Below are 19,321 nucleotides of genomic sequence, written 5' to 3' on the forward strand. Positions count from 1 at the left end.
TTTTAATTTTTAAAGTTTTTATTGTTTTTTTGTGTGTTTTGTTTTGTTTTTAGAGAGAGAGAGAGGAAGCGAGAGGGAGAGAGAGAGAGAAACATTAATGTGAAAGTTGAACATCGATTGGCTGCCTCCCATACATCCCCTACCGGGGATCAGGCCTGCTACCCTGACTGGGAATCAAACCAGCAACCTTTCGGTGCACAGAACAATGCCCAATCCACTGAGCTACACCGGCCAGGGCTATTGCAGTTCCTCTTAAAGTCTAGCTCAGGGTATAAATGTAGAAAAGGAGATAAATGGAAAGCAGTACAGTATAGAACAGTGGTCGGCAAACCGTGGTTCATGAGCCACATGCGGCTCTTTGGCCCCTTGAGTGTGGCTCTTCCACAAAATACCACGTGTGGGCGCACATGTACAGTGCAACTGAAACTTCATGGCCCATGTGCAGAAGTCGGTTTTTGGCCTGGGCGAGTCCATTTTGAAGAAGTGGGGGGTGTTGGTTGATTGGGCGCAGGCAGGGAGAGTTGGAAGGGGTCGACCTCAGCGAACGTACCTTAATCAGATTGAGGACATTTTTAGCAAAGGCTAGCTTAGGAGTACCCTAATCCTATCTAATAAAAGAGAAACATGGTAATTGGCGTACGACCGCTACCCTTCCCATTGGCTAATCAGCAAGATATGCAAATTAACTGCCAGCCAAGATGGCGGCCGGCAGCCAGGCAGCTGGAAGCTAACATGAGGCTTGCTTGCTTCAGTGACGGAGGACTCCAACGTTCCCCACCTGCCTTGCCGGCCTCTGAGCTTGCAGTTTGAAACATTGTAACAAATATAGAAGCTAAACAAAACCCCAGAAACCTGCTTTCAGTGAGGCCGGGATCTCAGAGCTGGAGTTGATACAGAGTTTCGATTATAGAACCCAAACAAACCAGATACCTGCTTTCAGCAGCAGAGGCCTTAGAGCTGGAGCCAGAGCTAAAGCTGGCCCAAAATAAAAAAGAAAAAAAAGAAAAAAAGGAGCAGTTGGGAGCTTCAGTCACCCGCCAGCCTGAAAACAGCCCTCAGCCCCTCACCCAGACTTGCCAGGCACCCCAGTGGGGACCCCCACCCTGAAGGGTGTGTGACCAGCTGCAAACAGCCATCATCCCCTCATCCAGGCTGGCCAGGCACCCCAGTGGGGACCCCCACCCTGATCCAGGACACCCTTCAGGGCAAACCAGCCAGCCCCCACCCATGCACCAGGCCTCTATTCTATATAGTAAAAGGGTAATATGCCTCCCAGCACCGGGATCAGCGGAGCAGAGAGGCCTCCCGGCACCGGGATCAGCATGACAGGGGGCAGCGCCCAAAACCCCTGATCGCCCTGCGGCTCTGTGTGTGACAGGGGGCGGGGCCACAACCTCCCTATCCGCGCTGCTGTGTTCGTGACAGGGGAAGGTGCCCCAACCCCCTGATCAGCCCTGCTCTGTGCCTGATAGGGGGCAGCGCCCCAACCCCCTGATCGGCCCTGCTCTGTGTGTGACAGGGTGCGGCGCCCCAACCCCGCCCCCCTCCACAGGCCCTGCTCTGTGTGTGATGGGGTAGAGCCATAACCTCCCCATTGGCCCTGCCCTGAGTGTGACAGTGGCAGTGCCCCAACCTCCTGATCCGCCCTGCTCTGTGTGTGACAGGGGGCGGTGCCCCAACTCCCCTATCGGCCCTGCTCTGTGAGTGACAGGGGGGAGTTCCTCAACCCCCTGATCGGCCCTGCTCTGTGCGTGACAGGGGGTAGTGCCCCAACCCCCTGATTGGCCCTGCTCTGTGTGTGACAGGGTGTGGCGCCCCCACCCCTCCACCCCACGGGCCCTGCTCTGTATGTGATGGGGTAGAGCCATAACCTCCCCATCGGCCCTGCCCTGAGTGTGACAGTGGCGGTGCCCCAACCCCCTGATCGGCCCTGCTCTGTGGGTGATAGAGGGCGGCACCCAAACCTCCTGATCTGCCCTGGTCTGTGTGTGACAGGGGGCGGTGCCCCAACCCCCCAATCGGCCCTACCCTGAGCATGACTGAGGGTGGCATCACAACCTCCCAATCCGCCCTGCTCTGTGCATGACAGGGGGTGGCACCCCAACTCCCCAATCGGCCCTGCTCTGAGCCCGATCAGGGGCTGCACCTAGGGATTGGGCCTGCCCTCTGCCACCCGGGAGCAGGCCTAAGCCAGCAGGTCGTTATCTCCCGAGGGGTCCCACACTGCGAGAGGGCACAGGCTGTGCTGAGGGACCCCCCTCCCCCCTGAGTGCACACATTTTTGTGCACCGGGCCTCTAGTTAAGTTAATAACAATGTACCTACCTATATAGTTTAAGTTTAAAAAATTTGGCCCTCAAAAGAAATTTCAATCATCGTACTGTTGATAGTTGGCTCTGTTGACTAATGAGTTTGCCGACCACTGATCTAGAACATCAGTTTTCAACTGGTGTGCCACTGCCACACTAAACATCTACATAGTCAGGGGCACTGAGCTCTTTTCCCTTAGATTGTCAAATAAAAAAATGACAACAGCTAACACAACAATAGTGTGAATGAATCAAAATTATACCTATTTTTTTGTCAGAAAAGCAAAAAATATATTTTTTGGTGTGCTGCAGAATTGCAGTAGTTAGTTTATGTGTGCATGAGATGAAAAAGGTTGGAAATAGCTAGTATAGACAGCGAGCAGGTAAAGTCTGCCTTTACAAGCACGCTCTGAACCTCCATCTCCTTGACTGTGAAATGGAAACAATAGTGTAACCCCAAGGTAAGGATTAGAAATATGTGTAGCCCCTGACACTACCTGTTGTTAATAACATGAGATTAACCAAAGAATTTATATGCATATATGCATGACCCATGGACACAGACAATAGTGCAGGAAAGGCCTGGTGTGGGCAGAAGGGCGGGGTGGAGAGGGTCAATGAGGGGGAGAAGGGGACATCTGTAACATTTTCTACAATGAAGGTAAATTTAAAAAGGTAAAAGCAATTGTTACAACCCAAAAACAAGGAGATAAAGCCTAGGTTCACACACAGAATAATATGATCATGGTTTTCATTATTATTGGGAAGGACGGATATGAGACATTCAAAGAAAAATTGTAGGATTTGGAAACTTATTAAAGGTGTAGAAGGGGAGGGAAAACAGAACACCTAGATTTTGAAGTCTGGTTCCACAGTAGGCGAGGCAGGCTGAGCTGGGGGAGGAAGGGGGTTAGGGAGGGGCAGGCGGGGCTGCAGACTTAGTTGTGATCACTCCCAGCCATCAGTACCCACAGCATGGCAGGTACTACTCACAAGGAATTTAAAACCCACTAAATCATTTTGTGATCTAAGGAGATTTGGACTTAAAATAATTTGTTTACTTTGTAAATCTCCTCCTTTAATCACTGACTTTCGCATATTAATCCATTTACAAGAAAGTTTAAATCCTGGAAATTACTCTCTGCATTAAGAGATTTAAGTTCTCAGGGATCCCTGGAGAAATGCTGAGGCAAGGTAATCACAAGGCAGGCCTACATCTTGTGTCACAAAGTGCTCACAGGAGATGGGAACATGTCAAAAGCATAGCAGCTGGCTTATGCAGGCCCTCACTGATCACATTTGGCACAACTTCAACATCAAAAAGAATAGTGAAAGCAACAGAGCACAACACATTAAGTACAAAAGAACATATGATCTTTTAGAGATATACAGTAAGTATTACAGATAAACTTACAGGTCTGCATCAGATCCAATATAACACTGGGCAGGGGAACGTGAGTGGGGTAAGGACAACACAAGAGTAGTCGGTAAGCACTGAGCTGACTGAGCGTGGGGTTCATCACACTATTTTGTCTACTTTTATTCATGTTTAAAATTCCCCATAATAGAACGTTTTCAAATGATGGGGAAAAATCCCTTGTGTTACTAAAAGAAATAAAAAACAAACAAACAAAACTGGAGGGAAAGAAAAAGCTCTGTTTTGTGGAAAATGCCCCATCCAGTAACCGTAGCTAGGATAGCATGATTAGAAAACCATTTTGCAACCACTAATGTAATGTTTGGGTGAGGATCGTCAAAGGAGTCTCAAATCACTGGGTGAGAGGCTGGGGAACAGGATAGTCAGGTGGTTCTTCCCTCTCAAAGGAAACCAGGCACATTGAGTACCTTGCGGAGAAACCTGGTGGGGACCAACTGACCGCGTGATCACACTCAGAATCACTGATAATGGGACAAACCACATTTTGGGTCATGCCAAACCATTTAGCCTGAATCTAGTCCCAAGGAGACAATCAGATAACGCTATACCGAGGGCCAATCGACTCCATCGCTGACCTGGGCTGCTGTAGGCTAAAGAGACATGACAATAATGAAATCAGTGCTCTCTGACTGGTTTCTAGAGGGAAGCATTATTATAAAGGACATTATTGGCTCACATGGGAGACATCTGGTACTTTTTTTAGAGTAATGTTACAGTTCTTGGGTGTAATAGTGATCTCATGGGTGCGTTGAAGGTCCTTGTTCTTAGGGGATACCTGCTGAAGTATTTAGGGCTAAGGGCTCATGGGTGAGAGGCTGATTTACTTTCAAATGTGCAATTACTTTCAAATGATTCGGAGAAAAAAGTATGCGTGCGTGTGTCCGGGTGTACAGTGACACAGACACCCACAGATCAAGCAAATGGCGCACAACCTAAACACCTGGTGGATGCAGGTGAGCGGGTGGGTTCGCTGTATTCTTCCAGCTTTTCTGTGGGTCTGGAGGTTTCATGATGCAAAAGGTGGGGTGGAGACTTAAGTTCACTCTACAAGAAGCTGGCTACATTGGTTGCCTGCAAGCGACTGGGTGGCTGGAGGACAGGAGGAGGCACATTTTTCACTGGAGTACACACCTTTCCGTGCCTTTTGAATTTTGAATCCAAGTTGGTCCGAAGTTTGTGGGTTAGTGTTAAGCTGAATTTTGAGTCCAACAAAGGATTCCATATTATCTATACCGAAATAAAGTTTGTATTTAAAAACTTACTCCTCTGTAATATGAACCCTTTATAGCAGCGGTTCTCAACCTGTGGGTCGCGACCCCTTTGGTGGTTGAACGACCCTTTCACAGGGGTCGCCTAAGACCATCCTGCATATCAGATATTTACATGACGATTCATAACAACAGCAACATTACAGTTATGAAGTAGCAACGAAAATAATTTTATGGTTGGGTCACAACATGAGGAACTGTATTTAAAGGGCCAGAAGGTTGAGAACCACTGCTTTATAGTATCAAAGCTTGCTGAATTAAATTTTCCCAAATAGACAAACACTAAGGCCCCTGATGATGGTATTTTTTCATTAAATGTTCTATAAAGAAAGTAATACTAAAATGATAAAGTAAAAGAGTTGCTGTTAGTGTCTGTGGCTATCCTGGAGTTAGAATGCCAGGGGACACCTCACCAGTCCTTCCCAATCCATGCTGCACCCACGGCCGCGACCTTATCCAACACACCTGCTGCTTCAGCCGCCCCCAAAGCCCACAGCACGAACACACCTGGCATCATGCAACTGACCTAGTGCCCAACACTTTCTTGGCATAAAAATCACAGATTACTTTGGCGCTGCCAATGTCGGCTTCTTGTTACCTTTGGATAATTGCAACTTTGGGGAGGCAGAGATAGTTCTTTTTCCACTGAAGCATTTTTTTTTAAAGGAAGGAAAAGAAATGACTATGCTATGTAAGTAATTACAGTAACAAACCTAAAGCAGATCAATACACACTGATATAAAATTATCCTCAAGTGGTGCTTGTATGTACCTGTGTTCTCTGGGAAAATACAGAGAGCCTAGAAACAGTTGGCCCCTGGGAGGGAAACTTGGGGAAGGAAGACGGACTTTTCACTTTAAACTATTTTGGAACGATTTTTAATTTTTACCAATTGCACGCTTTACTTATTTTTAAAAAATATATATTTTATTGATCTTTCACAGAGAAGAAGGGAGAGGGACAGAGAGTCGGAAACATCAATGAGAGAAATCGATCAGCTGCCTCTGGCTCGCCCCCCACGGGGGATGTGCCCGCAACCAAGGTACATGCCCTTGACCGGAATCGAACCTGGGACCCTTCAGTCCGCAGGCCGACGCTCTATCCACTGAGCCACACCGGTTCGGCTACTTATTTTTTTTTAATGCACAAAAATGGTTTGATAAATGGTGTCCAGGTATCACCTGCCCTATGAAGGGTGAGTTTTTAAAACTAGAAAAATGAGAATAATCTACAATTCCACCACCCAGAGAATTGCTAATGTTCTAGTACATTTCCTTCTCATCAAATTTCTGGTGTTTTGTAAGCAAAAGGGTCTTCTGTTTTCTAATTTGCCACATTGTCTCTCCCTATCATTTTTCTAAAAGTGAAAAAAAAATTTTTATTAAAAAATTTTACATTTTAACATGTACTTTATTTTATACTTAAATGTGCACTTAAAATTATTTTGTAAGCCTTTCCCCAAATCTTTATTTTTTGAAAACTTTTAAAATGGCTACATAGTACTTCATCATATCCAATCATTCTATTATTAGACATTTGGGTTTTTAGAAAATATTTTTTTGCCAAGTATCTACAGTATGCTCTATTTGGAGTAAGAAAGGAGAGGAAACAATAGTGTATCTGCTTAGCTGTACAAAAATAGCATAGGATAAATAAACTAGAAACTAGCCCAGCCGGTGTGGCTCAGTGGTTGAGTGTTGATCTGTGAATCAGGAGGTCGGGGTTCGATTCCCAGTCAGGGCACATGCCCAGGTTGTGGGCTTGATCCCCAGTGTGTGTGTGTGGGGGAGCGTGTGAGAGACAGCCAATCAATGATTATCTCTCATCACTGAGGCTTCTATCTCTCTTTCCCTCTCACCTCCTCTCTGAAATCAATAAAAATATATTAATAAAAGAAAAAGGAAATTGGCTCCTTTAAGAAATGGTTGATTCCAGGGCAGAGGCATGCACAGTAAAAAAGGAACAAGGAACATTTTGTTCTGCCAGAAATTAAAGAACGTGCTCAAAGCATGATGCAAACATGTCAGAAGGACCAGCAGCCAATTGGAGGGATGCCCACTGGCTATCAAATTAAATTGAGCATCAAGCCCTGGCCAGTGTGGCTCAGTTGGTTGGGCGTCATCTGGTGCACCGAAGGGTTGCCGGGTCCATTCCTGGTCAGGACACATGCCCAGGTTGTGGGTCCAATTCCCAATAGAGGAGGCAGTCGATCGATCAATCAATATTTCGCTCTCACATCCATATTTCTCTCTCTCTCCCTCCCTCTTCTTTCTCTCTCTCTAAAAATCAATAAAAATATTTTTTAAATAATAAATAAAATAAACTGAGCATCAAAATAAATGACTAACAATTTATAACCCATTGAATAAAATAAGACTCCATGAGTTCATACTGATATAAACAAACATATGAGTAAAAGGGGGAGAAGGGAAAGCTTTTTCTTAGATTACAATGCCAATAATTAATGCAGAATAAATGATGGAATCAGAAAATCTGTATTTGGTGACCATCACAATAATAGCTGATTCAGTAAAAACGGATTCAATTAGGAATTATCAATAATTATCAATGGGAGCTTAAACGAGTGTATGATAATCGGATGAGCAACTGGATATCCAGTTTGATGGTATTTCCCAGAAGAGACTTATTAAGATGCATCAGACACCATCGTAAGCAAATGTTCAAAGGTAACATCACCAGTAATGGGACAAGTCCACGCTGTGAGGACACATCCTTCCTGTGGCAATCCTACCAAAACTGTAGGCGCCACATCTAATCCCAAAGAAATATCAGAGAAATCCAAATTCAGGGACATTCCATAAAATAATTAGTTGGTACTCTTCAAAAATATAAAGGGCAGGAAAGCCAAAGAAAGATAGAGAAACTATTACAGATAAAGATATGACAAGAAAACTAGACAGCAATCCTGGATTGGATCCTAGACCATAGAAACAACACAAAATCATTTTTTCTTTTTTGCTAAAAGGGATATTACTGTGAAAATTAACTAAATCTGAATAAGGTCTGTAGATTAGATAATATTTTTCTTCCTCAAAGCTGATTTCTTGATTTTGATAACTATAGTAAGGTTATGTAGGGAAATATCTCTGTTTTTATAAAATAAATACTGAAGTCCAAAGTATTTAGGGGTTAAGGACATCATGCCTGCAATTAACTCTAAAAAATTATGGTAAAGGGTTTGTAAAAATTCTTTATACTATTCTTGCAACTTTTCTATAAGTCTGACATTATTTTAAAACACATACACACAACGCACACACACACACACACACACACACATCCCTTTGGTACCAAAGGTAATACACTGAACATCCTTGATCATAAATAATCTTTGCTTCCTTAGGATTCTGAGTAGAATTACTAAATCAAAGGTATACAGCTTAAAAAATATTGATGTGTATGGTAGAGAAGTTTTTGCATACCTCTAACTGTGGAGGAGCAAGGCAGTGGGAACGGAGGACTGAGAGATTAGACTGTGGGGTGAAAGCAGGTGTGTAACGGGAACTAAGGAATGCGCTCAGAATGCGTGGGAACCAAATGCTAGGTTGGGCAGATGGGGGTGAGGGATCAAAGCTGATGACATGAGACTCTTTAGAAACATAACCCTCAAAAAAGAAAGAAACATAACCCTCATGTGGTTTAGCTGATGGGCCACTATAATTTACGTACACAAAGGCATGGTAAGAGCAGACTCCGGTATTGGTCAAATGACAGTGCCCTGCATCCCTCCCGCTATATGCAACCCCCCAGTGCAAGCCAGTTATTCACCGCTGAGTCACACCGGGTCCCTGAGCCTTTCTGGTTGGCACCCAAGAGCCAACTACAACTTCTCCACCAAGTACATAGCCCTATGACCTAATGGCTTGCTATATGATGTGTTAGTAAATAATCTAAAATAAGAATTCATTTTAAATGCCCATAATACGTTCAACCAAGTACATATAGTAAGTCCTCACTTAAAGTTGTTAATAGGTTCTGTGACTTTAAGTGAAACAGCGTATAATGAAACCAGTTTTTCCACAGGCTAATTGATGTAAACAATAGTTAAGTTCCTACAGCATCTCATCGTTGTAACAACACAATGTTGAATGAAACGATGTTAGTCAAGGACCTGCTGAATATTAATTTGCTTCTTATTGAATAATTGCTATTTGCCAGCGACTAAGTGCTTCATGTGGGTTCTACCATTTAATCCTCCAAATAACTCCATGGGGGTGGTAGTAGCATTATGTCCATTTCACTGATGAGGAAAATTAAGTCTAGAGAAGTAAGCTAAGGTCAGACTTGATCCATGTCTTAAAGCTTAGATTCAAATCCATGAACCTGACTCTCGAGTCTTCACTCGAAACCACAACGCTATGCTGGATAAAAAAATTTTCATTGAGGAGAAAAAAGGCAATGAATCATACATCGGGAAATTAGGAGGAACATTACAGTCTATTAAATTACAAATCCCACTTTTCCCTTTCGCAATCACCCAAGCACTCATCGATAAGGGAGCCTACCTGACAGAAGAACGGTTGCTGGGTTCCTGCTCCCGGTGCGTTACTGAAGGTGCTGGTAGGTTTGGAAGAAGCGGCTGGAAGACGATGAGACACACTGACCGGTACTGGAGTCCTGTTTGGCTGGGTCAGCTGATCCCCTGTAAAGTTTGATCCTGATGCACCCGACTGAACCGCAGACCCAAGACTAGGATGGACAGTGCTGGACGAGCTAACAGGGAACCGACTAGGTCCTGACATGCTTGTCACTGAGGGCATGGTGGTGAAGCCGGGTCTCCCCTGGGAGACGCTGCTCTGCCCAGGCGACAGGTGTAAGACCGTTGGTGATGCCTGTTGCAAGGGCATCTGCCCACCAACAATCTGAGGGGAGGCATGATTGACTATCACTGGACTTCCAGAGGCGGCAAACGTCTGCCCAGACACCAGCTGGACGGTGTTCTGGCTGTTCAGCATCTGCCCGGAATACGGCTGGTTGGTCCTGAGCATGTTGGAAGAGTTTCTGTTCAACATTACATGCTCTGAGGCCGCTTGGCCAGAAATGAGCTGAGAAGACTGGGTCTGAACAAGTTGCCCATTTATGGTCTGGACGTGATGTACCGAGTTGGAGCTGACGGAAAGGCTTGTAGGTACGAGGAACTGACTTTGGGGGGTGTGAGACTGGCCCATGGGAGAGTGAATGACGATACTACCCGCAGCGCTGCTCACCGGCTGTGAGGTGACTGGTTTTCTTGTGTTCTGTTGGTTCACGATGTTCACAGACATGTGCGGACCAACGACTGAACCCTGGGGTGAGCTCGCAGAGGCAAAAGAGATCCCTTGCTGCACGTGATGCTGCTGTATTCCCAAACTGTTCACATTGTACGTATTTTGCTGGCCCATCTGGATGGGCTTTGGCTGGATGTTTATTGGGACTTTGTTGGAATTTGGGGCGAGGCCCCTTTGTATGATGATGTTATGCACAGGCAAAGATGTTTGAAAATTTGTGCTGTTAAACGGAACAGTAACAGGCTGTGCTACTGGACTGGAACTCGAGTTCCCAAACAAGGAGTTGCCATTGGGAGTCTGTCTATGTACCAGAAGTCCTCCGCTCACATTGGATGGGGCTTGCTGCCCGCTGCCCTTTAATATGATTTGAGATCCATCTAGGTTGTTAATAGTCATCATGGAAGGTTGATTACCAAATGACCCAATTAACTGTATCTGACCAGAGCCACTCAGCTGACCGCTATTAGACAAATGCTGGCTGGGCACGCTGATCCCCACGTGTTGCATAAATCCATGTTGCACACCCACTGTATTGCTTGCAAACGATGCTCCGACAGGCACGTGAGTCACCCCTATAGGCTGCAGCGTCTGACCTGAGTAATTAGGAACGTTAGAAGCCTGAGTATAGGATGCTGATGAAGAAGGATGAAGCTGAGCTTGTGCAAACTGCTGGCTTGAACCTATACTGGCATCCAAATATGCCTCTTCTGCCAGCGTCTGCTCAGTGATATTGGCCTCCTGCAAGGATTTCTGAAGGATGTCGAAAGGTTGGTCCTCACTGAGATCAGGAAGAGGAGAAGACTCAAGTTCATCTTCAAGAAACTGAAGGCTATTGGAAAGTGGCAGTCCATCACTGGGCCCTTCTCCAAGCTGGTTGCTCACAGCTTTGAGGGATGACTTAGGATCAGCATTCTATTAAAAAAAACAAAAGCAGTATGTTACACATGGCATATCCAACCTTTGAAAGAGATTCTTATAAAAAAATTAATCTCACTTCTGAATACAAATAAAGCATGGCAGTTTGAACACAACTCTCCAAACTGCTCACCTTATTATCATACTGTATTTCCTTACGCATGATGTTGAACATTACTTTGCAATTATACACATTCATTGCTCGGGTAAATCAGTTTATAGAAAACAGATAAATAACAGAAAGATACTGACAACTATCTGGAGTTTAGCTTCATTTAAAAAAATTATTTAGAGAATGAGAGAGAGAGAAACACACGATGATTTGTTGTTCCACCCACCCATGCATTCATTTCTTGATTCTTGTACGTGCCCTGACCAGGGATTGAACCCACAACCTTGGTGTACTGGGATGACACTCTAATCAACTGAGCCACCTGGCCAGGGCTAGCTTCATTTTTTTGAGATACTGGCACAGACTTTAATTTTCATAATTGCTTCCAGTCCGAGGCTTAAGCGCAACTCAGCCTAGGGTAGGTATGTATTGAGGAGATGGCCATGTCTAGTCCTTTGTACAATGGGAGTCTAAGTGAGTTTTGGGAGTTCAAGGTGTTGTTTTATGAGAGATCCAGAAGGTATCAGATTCAGCCCTATCTTTCAAGGCTTCTCAGAACTCCAGTTCTAACCTCCCCACCCAGGCAAGACCAGTCCAGGAAAAACTAGCTTCCTACATAAAATGAGTAAATGGTCATTTGATTTCTTAGAAGTGATCAGCTTATTATAATGCTTTAAAAAGTGCTTCAGGCCGAAACCGGTTTGGCTCAGTGGATAGAGCGTTGGCCTGCGGACTGAAAGGTCCCGGGTTCGATTCCGGTCAAGGGCATGTACCTGGGTTGCGGGCACATCCCCAGCAGGAGTTGTGCAGGAGGCAGCTGATCGATGTTTCTCTTTCATCGATGTTTCTAACTCTCTATCTCTCTCCCTTCCTCTCTGTAAAAAATCAATGAAATATATTAAAAAAAAAAAGTGCTTCAGCATCCTATTCAAAAGCAAGTCTCTCAACATTTATTTATCAAGCACCCTCTTATGTGTTTGTTTTTGTCCTTAAGGAAAACATATTCCAACTAGAGACAACTAGTATAGGCATATGAAGGGAACCGAACACGGTCACTCATAAATAAGATACATTCTCACTATTCCAGCAGTTTTTCCTGGGACATGTCAAACTTATGAAAGATATGGACTCTATCCCTCATCTTGGAGCCTGTGAAGGCGTACTGGGAACAGGACTTCAACAATGACAAATGGGTGTGAAAGGCTGTGGTCCAAGGCCATTAACAATTTGTTTTGTTTTGTTCTGTTAATCCTCACCCAAGGATATTTTGCTCCATTTATTTATTTATTTATTTATTTATTTAGAGAAAGTAGAAGGGAGGAAGGGAGCGGGGAGAGAGAGAAACATCGATGTGAGAGATACATTAACTGCTTGTCTCCCACACACACTCCAACCGGGCTGGGATCAAACTGGAAACCCAGGTACGTGCCCTTGACTGGGAATCAAACCCACAACACTTTGGTGCATGGGCTGACGCTCTAACTAACCACTGAGAAACACCGGCCACGGCCACGGGCATTTTTGCTGGCTATAAGCGGGGTCTCTGGAATTATTTCGAGAGAGAGGATGAGCGAGAGAGAAAAAAAACACAATGATTTGTTGATCCACCCACCTTTTGCTTTTTTTTTTTAATATATTTTATTGATTTTTTACAGAGAGGAAGGGAGAGGGATAGAGAGTTAGAAACATCGATGAGAGAGAAACATCGACCAGCTGCCTCCTGCACACTCCCTACTGGGGATGTGCACGCAACCAAGGTACATGCCCTTGACCGGAATCGAACCTGGGACCTTTTAGTCCGCAGGCCTACGCTCTATCCACTGAGCCAAACCGGTTAGGGCTTTTTTTTTTTTTTTTTTTTTTTTTTTTACCATTTGTACTCCATAAACATCTATAGATGCAAGCGGTGGACCTTTTTAAATTAAATTCAAGATATCGTGGCAGTTAACTGGTTAATTTTTAAAAATATGTTTTTATTGGTTTTTAGAGAGGGATAAAGAGATAGAAACATCTATGAGAGAGAAACATCAATTGACTGCCTCCTGCATGTCCTCTACTGGGAATCAAACCAGTGGCCTCTTGGTTCATGGGTCAACACTCAACCACTGAGCCACACTGGCCGGGCGAGGATATGTTGTTTATTGATTTTGAGAGAGAGAAAGAGAGAGAGAGAAACATCAGTTGGTAGCCTATGGTACCCTCCCCGCCCAGGGATTGAACCTGAAACCTAGGAATCGAACCCACAACCTTTTTGGTGTATGAAATAATGGTCCAATCAACTGAGCTACCAGGCCAGGGCACACACAGTTCTTAAAATTGAAGGTGTTCATGCTGGAGATGAAACTGAATTCTATCTAGACACGAGATGCGGTTATGTGTATAAGGCAGAGAACAGCACAGTGACTCCTGGTGGCAAACCGAACAAAACCAGAGTAGCCTGGGCCAGGAACTCGTGCTCATGGGAACAGTGGCATGACTCGGGTCAAGTCCCAAAGTAACCTTCCTGCTAAGGTCATTGGACACAGAATCTATGTAATGCTGTAACCCTCAGGGACTTAAATGTATTGAAAAGTAAATAAATAAAAGTGAATTTGTTCTCTTGTTTAAAACAAAGATATGGAATCAACAGCTATTTAAAATAAGGTGAATTGCCTTAACTGGTTTGGCTCAGTGGATAGAGCGCTGGCCTGTGGACTGAAGGGTCCCGGGTTTGATTCCGGTCAAGGGCATGTACCTTGCTTGTGGGCACATCCCCAGTAGGAGGTGTGCAGGAGGCAGCTGATGGATGTTTCTCTCTCATCGATGTTTCTAATTCTCTATCCCTGTCCCTTCCTCTCTGTAAAAAATCAATAAAATATATTTATAAAATAAAATAAGGTGAATTCAATGTAAATGTACTTAATGCTACTGAACTGTACATTTAAAATGAAGATGGCAAATTTTATAATATATATATTAAATACAATTTAAAAATTTTTTAACGTGAAGAAAAAATTAAAAGTAGATCAATCAAGAATGAGTGGTCCAATGTGCAAAGCTGTAGGGATTCTCAGCCTGAGCTGCTAGGGCTGGGGATGGAAGATGCAAAGAACTACGAAGAAAAGCCGGGACTGGTGTCCTGGACCCCGTCAACCAGCAGCTGAAATGGGGCTAATGTGGTCTCGGTCAGCTGGGCGCCATCTCAGGGCTTGGAGAATCACAGGCTTCAACGTAGTAATTTGGGTATCGCCTCCAGGCAGGACCCCTTTCCTCCAGGTCAGGCTTCTTGTGTGGATGCTCCTGGAACTTGAGAATACAGGCTCCAGAACCCGGTGGCCTGCGTGAGAATCCTAGCTCTGCAACCCCTGGCTGTGTCATTTGGCGGGGGGGGGGGTGGGGGGGTGGGGGGGTGGGGGGGGGTACTAAGCTCTCTGTGCCCAGTTTCCTCATCTGTAGAATAAGGATAATAACAGAACCTACTTCATAGAGTTATCGTGAGGATTAATGAAGTTAATTATGTTGAACCGTCAGTGCCTCAAACATACTAGATAAGTTTCAGTTATTATTTTTCTTGTTTGAGATGAGAATATTTAGCATGTAGCTACAATTAAGAATAATTTATTTAAAGCTATACGTAACAAGGTTCAAAACTTTGTAATACTACTTTCTTAGATTATAAGATTTCTGAGTCAGTTTAAAAAGAAAGTTGAAAGCTTAGGAAAATGGCATAGTAAATCTCATACAGCTTGTCTTGGCTAAGTTAAAAGTAGAAAACGTCAGCATAATTCAATAGATTTCCTTTCTATGTCAGTTACAAAAGACAAGGTAATCATTCTCATCATGATACAAAGGCAAGTAAAGCCTCAATTCACAGGCATCAATGAGACAGAAACACTGATCACCGCATTCAGTCTCTCATACTCACACTAGAGTTGGCGAAAATTGAATTTGAATTGGCTGCAGAATATCCTGCATTAGTCAAGTCATCATTGCTCTGCAAAGGCACAAATTCAACAGAGATTACTTTAACTGCAGAGAAGAAACAAAAGTTACATCTGCGGCGTGCTAAGTATTACTTACAGATTTATTACTAGGTCCATGCAGAAAATAGTTCAGTGCTTGTGGGTCTCTAGAAAACAATGAAAAAGGGGAAAGCAACCATAAATGTGTTACCTAGACTTAGGATTCTTTTTCCCAGGGTAAAACAAAAATGACACAATAGCCTGAGTAAAATTGTCTCCCTATTTTAATTCAAGTTCATTAGTAGTTTTTTGTTTTACTTTTTTTTTTTAATTGATGTTGTTCTATTTCCTATTACCATTCCTGGGACTTGTTAGAAAATAAATTTAATAAAGATAAATAAAGCATTACCTAAATTTGATCCCTATCAACCCGAGTCTCTTTACTTGTTAATCCATACTATGATGATTAATTTTTACTTTAAAAACCCATCTGGATTTAATATGCTTATTAGGTTGTTTTAGTAGAGGAAACCTCACACAATTGATTCACCCTGATTTTGGAACGAGCATCTTACCCAATAAGATCAAGGAGACACGAGTCGTCATCATCATCCATGACAACTATAAGAAAAGGAATAAAAAAACACTGTTTCAGTGAAGTGGATTAAAGCCAGTAGCACCCATGCAACCTAAAAATAAACAATGTTCTTTCCTAGATAAAGAACTGTACTGCATGTGAGTTTTTCTTCTAATTGCTGATTATTAATGGGATTTTGTTTTTGTGTGTGTGATCATTCAAGAGATAAAGTATTCAATTTAAATAGTTTTTATTGAACACTAATCCTTAACTTACAAGTCAAAAAGGAATCTGGACAAATCAAAGATAGTTGGCAGCAACCCCTCATGCAGATTCCCCAAAGGGACTGTAAGCCATCCACAGCAACTTCCTCAAAATGTATCATGACAAGGGGAGAAAGAATATTTTTGTTTTAGAAAAAGATCTCATGGATACAGAAGTCTTTGAATTTTGTGACTCGATGTTTCCAAACATGGTGAGCAATCTGGATTTCTTGCCACATTTGAGCTATCTTTAGGAAAACAGAAAAGCCGCTCTCCCTCCTTTCTGAGACAGAAGAGACCACAGTCCAGGCAGCACTGCCTCAGGCTTTGCCCTGAAGGTCCCAGGTTCCTCCCTCGGCAGCAACACTGCCAACTGTTCGATTCCAAACAATCTATATCCCAACACTATAAAATCTCAACCCCAATTCCCCCAGCTCCGGGCCCAGAACTCCCTCCCTCCCAGCCGTCCGCAGCATCTGCTCAGCCAGCACAGTGACTGTGTTCTGGCTCAAACAATCACAACCCAAATTCCAAGAGCAGTTCTCTCCCTTTCTCCTCCCTCCCCCGAGATCCTGAGATGCGGGAAACTTACACTAGTGATCCGACACCTGGCAACACTGCTTCACACCCATTTCGAGCCATGCGTGGAATAACTTACATCACGGAATGCCCAGGCCAAGAGTTCTGGAGCGGTTGGAAAGGGCAGTGTGTGAACGGCAGTTGGACGGAGGAATGAAATCCTGAAGAGACGCCCAGAAATGGGACACGCCCGAAGAGGCAGAGGGATCGTTTCTACTTAATGTTTTTTCTCCCTTAAAACTGCCATCTCCTCTCCGCTTCCCCCAAACTGCCCATCCTATCAGCCACGGGCTAAACAAATATAAAATCGACTCCTGCTCACGGAGGGAGCTTGCTTTCCTCAGGAAGGGTCTGGAAGGGGTAAGTACCCCGGGCGTGGGACTGGCCCCTGGGTGGATGAACTTGTTCAGTTGCTGAGTGATCCGGGAGATTACAATCCATTTGAGTGAAACTTCAGGGGAGAGGAGAGGATGTGTGCGACAGGAGGAAGAAAGAGTTTATCAAAGGTAACCTCCATGGCTTAAACTGTCAAAGGGGCAGCTAGTAAGGGAAAAGTGCTCTTAGGACTAAGATGTGGAGGTACTCAAGGGCATGCTAGAATGACTGTACTAACATAATGTGACTTTTGAGGAGTGAAAATGGCCCAGGAAGGAAAACAGGAAAACTGTTATTAAATAGGTATGTAGAAACCTGTGTGAAGGGCTTCCCCTAAATCTGATTTTTATTATGGTAGAATTGCATTGGCCAGACATCACAATCACATGGATTAATTAAATCTATAAAGTGGCTATTACTTCTTTACTTCAACATGACCGTTTATTTTAATCCTCACCCAAGGATACCTTTTCCATTGATTTTTTAGAGAGGGGGAAGGGAGGATGCGGAGAGGAGAGAGAGAAACATGGACTGGTTGCCTCCCACACATGCCCAAACAGGGGCTGGGAATCGAACCCGCAACCCTTGGGTCTGTGGGGTTGATAACTCTAATGACTGAGCCAAACCAGCCAGGGCAATATGACCATTTATTGAGAGATTCACTGTACTCTGTAAATTTATTTATTTTAAAAAATATTTTTATTGATTTTTAGAGAGAGGGATAGAGGGATAGAGACCTCGATCAGAGGGAAACATCATCAATCAGCTGCCTCCTGCATGCCCTCTACTGGGGATCGAGCCCACAACCCAGGCATTGAACTTGACCTGGAATTGAACCAGTGACCTCTTGGTTCATGGGTCGATGCTCAACCATTGAGCCACACTGGCTGGGCTGTAAATTTATTTTTAAGTGTTTAACAGTCTCTGGAACAAACTAATTAATTATATATATATATGGCTAATATGTAAAGTGTCCCCTTGGGAGTTCAACCAGGAGACCAGGAGTTTGATCGCTCGCTATGATGTGCGCTGACCACCAGGGGGCAGCGACCAGCAGCGGTGGCAGGGCACTGAGGGAGCGAGGGAAGGAGGAGGCAGGGAGGTGGGGGGAACCGCGCAGTGTGGGCAGGTGGATGGCGAAGGAAGGTGGCGGGGAGGCAGGGCGGTGGGGAAGCTGATAGGCCCTTATCACCGGCCAGGCCTAAAGACCCTACCTGTGCACGAATTTCATGCACCGGGCCTCTAGTGTAAGATAGTCTAAAGAAAGACCCCACAACACCTTTACAACTATCCCAGCTTCTCTCACTATGTTACACCTGTTCCTAGTTCCTCCAGAAGACAAGGTGCCCAAGGGCTAACGAACGAACTGAGAAAGGAAGCCAGCGCCACTGGGGCTTTCAAACACAGAGGACACTTGCTACCCCAAAGTTCAAAGTGACAAGCTACTCCGTGAGTAGCCCAAATAAAAACAACTTTACAAGAGTGGATGCAATGAAAAGCCACTGTGCATCTTCCCTGACCAAACCTCCCGGGCGCTCAAACACTTGGCTGACAGAGCCCTTCCAGGGAATCCGCCCTCGTCAGTGGCAGCGGTCCTCCCAGAGAGACCTACCCTTTGGCCCCCCTGGGTAGAACTCTATGAGCCTTTATACTGGGGGCACCCTGAGAATTCTACCTTTTAAAGGGCCACACTCATTTCTGACTTTAAACAGTCTCAAATTAAAAGAGGTGAACCTTACTCTAGCGCCAGCTCTACACAGTGACAAAATACAGCCACAGTACAGCTTAATCCAGGAGTTCTTCCCCCAGGAAAGGAAAGTTGTACAGTTTGACTATGATGCTAAAGTGGGAAGACAACCTGAGGACCAGAAATGTACCCAAAAGTGAAGAGCTCAGTTTCCTTGGAAAGGTTCTCCCTTGCCTTCTGGACTCCCGTTCAGGCTCTTTTCTCATTAAAGTAACAACCCTGGAACACTAGCTGGGCCTCTGGCAACAGGTGGATGCTATAAGGCGGCATGAAATGGAAGTCCCTTCTACAGGGGTAGCAAGTGTTCTCTATGTTTGAAAGCCCCAGTGATCTAAAGGGAAATCCCTAGATCAGTGGTTTCAAACCACTTCTTGGCCCAAAATCATGTGCGAGACACATTCCCCTCAGTAACAGCAGGGCACACAGCAGAATCTGTCATGGACAGAAGGGGGCTGTAGCTCCCTGACAGCAGGCACCCCAAGAGTTCAGAGATCACTGCCCCAGATAGCT

The 19,321-nt window shown here is 44.5% G+C and overlaps 1 protein-coding gene across 6 annotated transcripts in view; it reads right to left on the reverse strand.

Moving 5' to 3' along the window:
• The window catches only part of BICRAL (BICRA like chromatin remodeling complex associated protein), a 107,985-nt gene that overhangs the window by 23,140 nt on the left and 65,524 nt on the right, over nt 1-19,321 (reverse strand). For 2 of the 6 annotated variants that reach the window (XM_059701648.1, XM_059701654.1), the window contains 4 exons: nt 15,846-15,891; nt 15,389-15,437; nt 15,234-15,302; nt 9,541-11,214 (listed from right to left, as the gene is read on the reverse strand). In XM_059701648.1, coding sequence (XP_059557631.1) covers nt 9,541-11,214; nt 15,234-15,302; nt 15,389-15,437; nt 15,846-15,886 — 1,833 coding nt within the window. In that variant the 5' untranslated portion in view covers nt 15,887-15,891. Of the gene's footprint in view, nt 1-9,540; nt 11,215-11,350; nt 11,487-15,233; nt 15,303-15,388; nt 15,438-15,845; nt 15,892-16,702; nt 16,859-19,321 lie in introns of those variants that run through there. The other 4 variants (XM_059701649.1, XM_059701652.1, XM_059701650.1 and 1 more) reach the window with 4 other exon arrangements.

The sequence above is a fragment of the Myotis daubentonii genome, chromosome 6 (assembly GCF_963259705.1).
Source record: "Myotis daubentonii chromosome 6, mMyoDau2.1, whole genome shotgun sequence".
Lineage (NCBI taxonomy): Eukaryota > Metazoa > Chordata > Mammalia > Chiroptera > Vespertilionidae > Myotis > Myotis daubentonii.